The following is an 8111-nucleotide window of genomic DNA, read 5'->3' as shown; positions in this document are numbered from 1 at the left end:
TCCAAAGATAATAGGTTATATTTCATTAATTATTAAAAAATAAAATATAAAGATGTTCAAAAGTAGGATAGTATAATAAAAGGTGAGGATTTTCCAAAAATACTATAATGAAGGTATTCATCTAATGGTGTATGGTCGAAAAACGAAGAAAAATCTTAAAGAAAAAAGAATGATAAATCCAATTGAATGCAACTAAGAGCTTGCCTCATGGAGATGACGACCTAAACTGAGAGTTCTTTGGATTTCACGGAGCAACTTGACAGAGCTTGCTAGAATGGCAGACGGCATAGAAGTAGAACCTTCAAATATCAACTGGTTGCGAGCTTTCCAACAGTTCCAGCAAATGATGGCAAGCAATTGAGGATTACGGTCAGCATTCTTCAACGGGTTAAGTATCTCTGTTGATGTAGTTCACCATGTCCAAAAGTCGTTAGAATTCTGAGGGGGAAGACAGTCACGAAGATAACTCTGAGACCATACGTCTTTAATTCTAGAGCAATCGATCAAACAATGAGTGACTGTTTCCGTTGCTTCATGACAGCAGGGGCATATTGGTGATATAGATGGGATGCGGTGATGAATCTGAGCAAGCACCGGAAGTCGACCATGGAGAGCTTTCCAGATAAATAGCTTAATTTTGTGAGGCAAGTTCAACTTTCATAGATCAATCCACGACTTTTTCTGCTGCATATAATTAGGGCAAAGCTCCAGAGGCGGATGGTAAAATAAATAGCCAATTCTGTAACCTGAAGCTGTATCATATTGCTTGGATTTGTTCAATTCCCATTGCAATTTGTCCCTACTCTACTGAATTTTAACTGACAAAATCATGTTTGCAACGTCTTGGGGAAATAATTCTTGAATGAGATTCTGATTCCAATTCCTATCTTCAGTAATTAGATCTTTAACTCTTAGAACCAACTCAAAAATAGCCTGTCTATTTGGTATGTCAGAAATCATTAAAGGATACGGAGGAGGCAGCCAAAGATCCTCAAAGGTTCGGATATTCTCACCAGTACCCACAGCCCAATTAAGACCTTTTTCAACAATCTTTCGGCCTTCCAGTATGCTCCTCCATCCCCAAGAAGGTAAGACTCCAAAATACGATTAATATTCATAGAGTTAGCCAGTAGTATACGAGTAGTGGAGGGAGTGTTGTGGCTAAAGAATACAGTAGATTTATTAAGATTTACCCTCTGGCCACTGATGCTTTCATAAGAATTCAATAAATGCAGGATATTTGAACATGCTTCAAGAGACGTAGTTAAGACTTTAATATAATTAAGTAGGTATCCTAATTAGTTAGTTAGACTTATTTTAGTTCCTATATAATATAAAAATAATTAATCAAAATGAGTTTAATTAACCAATTTAAAATGAGAAAATATAAGAACCAATAGAATATTTATACAATGTGTACAATGAAAATTTAGGAAAGTATTAGAAATATAACCATTAGTATTATCTTTTTCTATCAGCTGAAGCTTTTGGGATGAGTGGTATCATGATATGGATAGTATAAGTGATATTCATTTTTTAAATTATATAGCCCATTATACACATTGTACAAATATTCCATTAGCTCTCTAAAAAGACTCATTTAAAATATCTATTTAATTATGTTACTTTATCATTGGCGATACTACTACGTTGGCACTATAACATTCTATATTAACTCTCTATTAACGAAAATCAAATTAAAAACAACACATATTTGTTTAAAATATTTTAAATGTTATAATAAGATGATGCATGTCATATTATTGACCACCACATATAGGTAGTATTTGGTGAAGAGACAGAAATAGAAAAATTAAGAGACAAAGACTAAAAGATAGAGATCTATTCTATTATATAAAAATCGGATTTCTGCACTTAATGATGGAGCTGACGTGGCATGCTCTGGAGAGTGTTTCCCGATTTAATTATTTTAACTCATTTAATTCCATTTATGACAATGATTTAATTATATCAACTAATTGATTTGATTAAATATTTAAATATTAATATAATTTATTATAATTTATATTACTTAATTAATTATACTACATTAATTATAATTCGTTATATTAGTGAATTGATTTTTTCATTTATGAAGTCTAAAATAAAATAAAAAATTTATTGTTTATTCTAATTAAATTCATTAAATTTAATTATATATTATATATGAATTAACGTTAATCTAAACGGCCCAATGTGGATCTATAATTTATACAACAATCAAACAAAGCAGAGAATTTGTGAATGGTGATAAAAAGGGAATAAAAAAGTAAGGTCCACATCATGTCGACTTGCTTGCCTCCATTGTATCTTAATAAAACATGGACCTACGGAGACTAATCCCAATTCCAAGTTGGGCAGATAGAAAACCTATCCGGATCTCATACAATTAATTTCAACCCGCACCCAAAGTCCTCTTTTAGTCTTTTTGGGTCTTCTCTCTCCCAGCAAGCAAGCAAGCATATACGCCAGCAATGGAGAACGGCGGCTTGGCACTGGCAACTTCAGAATAGCGAAGACGAGAAGACTGGTTGCTCATACGGCGACGGGATGATGACGGGGTTGTGCCGGCGAGGAGGTCGACGATGATCGGAGATGCTAATGTGACCAGAGATGTTAGATAGCGGACCGGCAAGAAGAGACTTTCACGGATGTTATTGTCGTTCAAATCGCCGTCTCATTGGAATGCTCTCTATCTGTAACTGATGGAGGTGAGCTGCTGTAAGGAAGACATGGATTCAAATCTTATTTTCATACCTTTTTTTTTTTTACTCGGTACATTTTGATTTGTCAGTATTTATGATTTAGAATAAGTGTTTTATTTTCAACTCAAATCTTTTTTCGTTTTTTAAACCATCAAGATAGATTTTTTCTTCTTTTGGATTATGGAGGATATGTGATTTTTGATGCACTCCAATTTTAAAATGATTTACCCAGAAATATACCTCTTCTTAGTTGCTATAAAATTCTAAAAGGTGTGGTCCTACAATCTTACCATACGTACTTGCTAGAATTTACGTTTGTTTTTTTTTTACTAAAGAAAAAATGGTTAGGCGATATGATTTGTTGGAGATGATTGCACCGCCAAAAGAATGTTGGAAGATTCATGTCAAAGTAACCAGACTTTGGTCTTTACCGAGATTCAAAGACCCCAAATCCATTAACTCCATTGAAATGGTGTTGATGAATGAGCAGGTACTTCTAATTTTATTCATACACACAATTATTTCTCTGTTTTCATACACTTAGTCCCATATTTGTATGATCCTCACCCTCATAATTGTCATAATTTCAACCTCAATAGTTTCTGCTTTTCTTGGGACTATTCATTTAAAAATAGAACAAAAACAAAATCCAGTTCTATGTTTTCCTGCAAGAAAACATAATCTTTTCATCATAAAAAAAAGATTCTGCAGTCAAAAATAGATTTAATATATAGCTCATGTTGTATTCGGCCAATAAAGAGAGGGGTTGGGGAACTTTTAGCAAGATTTTCATAGGCAGTTAGTTATATAAAATTATAAATTTTAGCTTGCAAAGACATGCACTAATGCCAAGATACATAATCACTAAATAATGCAGATTGGATATAAGAGTTTATGCCGACCAAAAACAACAAAGTTTGAGTCACTCTTGCTTTCACATCCTACAAAAAGCATAATGTATATCTTTGATAAGAAATAATACGCACATCACAACAAAATTGAGAATCAGATTATTTCTTCTTTGTTTATTATTCTCATCTTAAAGACTTAAATTTCCTCCTCCCGTATGGGTGACAACTAACAAGAGAGGTTTGTATTAGAAAAGTTTGTGCCAAGCATCCCTAGGTAGTGTTGACTGTTGGGAACCAAGCAGTATAGCCTTCACTAATTTAACATTCAAAATTCTAGACTAAATCAATCACATTAAACAAAGATGCATATGGAGGGGAAAAAAGAGAGAAACATAATAAGAGTATGACTAACACATACGCATGTTTGTCATTAATCTTAACCCTTTTTCTAAATAAGATTTAATTCTCATGCATGATTGTCATCATAATAATTGAAATCGCATAGCCTAATCCATTTAGCAACTTAAAAGTGGGGTTTTAACCAATATTTTTGCAGCAAATATCGAAGAATATTACCAACGACTTCTCTTGAATACTCAAAGAGGATGTATGAATTTTCGAGATATAAGAACAGTAGGAGGAACAATTTATGCTACGTATAGAGATGCATACTTCACCCTTAGACTCTTGCAAGATGACAGAGAATTCATGGATGCAATTAAGGAAGCAAGCTCATGGGCCTCAAGATCATATATTAGGAGGTTATTTGTCATTCTATTAACATCCAACAATATCTCAAGACCAGAACATGTCTGAAATAGATGTTAGCATGAACTCTCAGATGATATTTTGTATCGACAGAGAACCGTGATGAACATGAGGGGTGAGTTTTTATTAATTATAATTATAAAAGTTCTTCATTATTGATCATTTTTAGTTTGATTGAATTTTTATAGTATCGTATAATATGTAGAGTTGACTATGTCAGATGATGAGATTAAGCAGTTATGCTTAATGAATATAGACAAGATCTTACATTCCTATGATAAAACCTTGAAAGACTATCCTCCTATGCCTTTAGCGACTGAAGTTGATAGTTCTTTGTTAACCGAAAGGGTTATCAGGGAAGAGCTAAACTTTAACAGGGATGATTTAAAGTCAGACATGTTAGCCATCGCAACACTTGAGCAGAAATATGCATTCGATAAAATTGTTACAGCTATATATTGTGATGAAAGGGCTTTTTCTTTGTGTATGATCATGGGAGTACTGTGAAAATATTTCTCTAGAACCTTATGTCTGCTAAGATTTGCTCAAGGGGTGATATTGTGTTAAACATTGCTTCAAGTGGTATTGCATCTTTACTTCTTCCCAATGGAAGAACGACACACTCAAGGTTCAAAATACTGCTGAATATAACTGAGGATTCTGTATGTAACATCAAACCTGGTTCCCCTCAAATAATTCTGTTGTTGAAAGCCAAACTTATAATTTGGGATGAGGCTCCAATGGTTAGTAGGTATTGCTATGAAGCGCTTGCTAAATACTTGGGTGATATCATGAGATTTTCTCTAACATATAATAAAGATTTACTCTTTAGAGGAAAAGTGGTTGTATTAGGTGGAGACTTTAGACAATTTCTTCCTGTCATTCTACGAGAATCGAGACAAGATATCGTTCATTCAACCGTGAATTCGTCTTACCTTTGGAAGTTTTGTCTGGTGCTTAAACTAACAAAAAATATGAGACTCTCTGTAGGGACGACTGCTTCAGATCAAGATGAGACAGAGCAATTTGGCGAGTGGTTATTAAAAGTTGGTGATGGTCTAATAGGTAACAATATGGATGGTGAATCTGAGATATGTCTTCCAGGAGATATTATTATTCCTTCTTTGGACCAGGTATTTGATGAGTTGGTTCATTTTTCTTATCCAAATATTTTGGATAACATGTCCTCAAAGGGTTTTTTCAAAGTAAGAACTATACTGGCTCCCACGCTGGACATTGTTGAAGAGGTCAACAACCATCTGATGGCTATCATTCCTGGAGGGGAAAAATTATATCTCAGTTCAGATTCGATTTGTATGGATGAAGAGAATATGGAGAACCAACTAGATCTCTATGGTCCTGAATTACTGAATAGCATAAATTGCTCTTGTTTGCCTCCACATAAATTAATACTTAAGGTTGGTATTCTGGTGATGTTACTGAGGAATATTAACTAATCCAGTGGTCTTTGTAATGGTACAAAGCTACAAGTTAGGAAGTTTGGAAATCATGTCATAGAATGTGAAGTCTTAACGGGTAATAATGTTGCTCATATTGCTTTGATTCTAAGAATGAATATGGTACTAACAAATGAAACCATCCCAGTTAGATTCCAACGAAGACAGTTTCCAACCATGACAATTAATAAATCTCAAGGACAAACTTTATCTCATGTTGGATTGTACTTGTCCAAACCAGTTTTTACACACGACTAACTATATGTGGCACTTTCAAGAGTTAAGAGTAAGAGAAGTTTAAAAATTTTACTTATGAATCATGTAGGAATGTCTGCAAATTCAACCATTAATATTGTTTATAGAAAAGCCTTTGAAAAAATAGGATTCTAATGTAAATATTTTAATTTTATTTTAAATTCTGTATCAATGTATAATTATTTTACTTTAAAAAAGTGTAAAATGATTATTACGCACTTTTTTAAGTTAAACTTTGATTTTGATCATAATTTTATAAATTTTTTAAAAATAATTATTGTGTTTTTTTTAAAATATCTAATCATATATTTTTTTTTATTTTTATAAATTTTTCCGTGCTCAGCACGGGTTCATACACTAGTTGAAATAAATCTTAGTATTCTGTTTGATGCAAAATGGGAGACAAAAATTGAAACAAGAATGAAACTCTAATTTAATTTGCACAAAGGTAAAAAAATAAGAGGTTTAATTATCTTTAAATCAAGTTAATAAAATTCATATATAATGAAAATTACGAATTTAAAAAAAAAATAGACCATCACTTTCTTAATTTATTAGTCTCTTTATTTTAGAATGCCTTTTTTCTAATTTTTTTCTATGTAATTTCAATTTTCTAGAATTTTTGAAATGTGAAATTTAACATTCTAAAATTGAATATTACCAAAAGGATTTTCTAATATATTTTCTTTACTAAAGTGTTTTATTTAAAAGTCATAGAGAAGTAATTCTGAAAGAAATTTTAACATTTTTTCCCTGTTTGACAACTTTGTAATCCAAGTTTCAGATGAGTCATCAAAATTTGGGTCATTGCAATCTCCCAAAAAATATTCACAATAACGAATAAGTAAAACGGATAGAGAATGTCACTTATTTCATTGTCAAGCTTGCCAAAATATGGCAGTGATCGTGATAGTTCAATTCATAGTTTAATGCTTGTTCCATGTGTTCTTTTATTATTGATAATCAAAAGCTCATAATAGTGTTAGCTCATTTTGGCTATTCTACTTTTTCGTCGCAAAAGAATGGATTAATTTGAAGTTATGATGCTAATTTTGTAGGAAGAACATTAAATTTTCATGATTCATCTTCATTAATTGAAGTAAAATACTCCATAATTGTCCAATAAGAGTAATGACAAAATTAAATGGTTGTCCCATTTTAATAGTTGATAAATTAAACGGTACTTTTGGACAGCAAATCAAAAATAATTTTTATTTTTTATTAATATACAGTTGGACACCACAAATACGCGTGTTGAATAAATATCGATAAATGTCGTATTCAAAATATATCTGACACGCAAACGCAGTAAGTCAGTAAAGTATGTGTACTTCATGGGATGAAATTATCTCCCACTTTAATCAATTTTAAATTGTAATATTTAGCTTAGATTATATTGTGTTAAGATATTTCTAATTGTATCATTGTTCAAAAATGACTCTTAGAATGGTGCATATGAGAATATCTTTTGGCTTGTGAGATTTTTGCCGTGCCAAAATCTATTGTTGCTTGGTCTATAGCCAACAATGGGTCAATCAAACATTTATTAAAATTTGGTATAATTAAATTATTTTGTCCCAAAAATTCACCGCAATGTATGTGTATCCCGAAGCTTTCGCATGTGTGAAAAAGGTCCAATAATCTCTGCTTTTTCAAGTTGGAAAGCACCGCAAGCATTAATGGAACATCTAACAACAACTACTATTCTATCACAAAAGTTAAATAAACAAATAATTTATTTATTTTTTTATTAACCATTCCAAATTTTAATTTTAAGTATTAAGTCAAAAATAATTATTCTTTAAATTTTTAGGCTATTAAAAGTAGGATTTAGTTAAATTCTTTAAAAAATCATGCTTTGGTTTATTTTATATAAATATTTAAGAATTAAAAACTTTTAAGATTTTTAATGTTAGTTTTCATCATAGTAATGATAATTTAAAATTGGTAATCCTTTCAATTGAAATAATTGTCAATTTAATCATTTACACACTATTTTAAAAATCTAAAATGAAGGATTACAAACTTTCTTTTTATTTGTAGCACAATATCTTTATTTAATAATTAATTTGAGA

At 31.3% G+C, this 8111-nt stretch overlaps 1 protein-coding gene across 1 annotated transcript; it reads left to right on the top strand.

Moving 5' to 3' along the window:
• Positions 4852-5781, top strand: LOC107620174. The gene has a single exon (XM_016322380.1). The coding sequence runs from the start codon at positions 4852-4854 to the stop codon at positions 5779-5781; it is 930 nt and encodes a 309-aa protein (XP_016177866.1).

This window comes from Arachis ipaensis, chromosome B10 (genome assembly GCF_000816755.2).
Source record: "Arachis ipaensis cultivar K30076 chromosome B10, Araip1.1, whole genome shotgun sequence".
In the NCBI taxonomy this organism is placed as follows: domain Eukaryota; kingdom Viridiplantae; phylum Streptophyta; class Magnoliopsida; order Fabales; family Fabaceae; genus Arachis; species Arachis ipaensis.
Note: the sequence above shows the minus strand (reverse complement) of the source record. Positions and strands in the feature narration are given on the sequence as shown.

Bases quoted from the DNA above. Each gene is read 5' to 3' on its own strand.
- LOC107620174 (XM_016322380.1), top strand. From the start codon at position 4,852: ATGTCTGCTAAGATTTGCTCAAGGGGTGATATTGTGTTAAACATTGCT.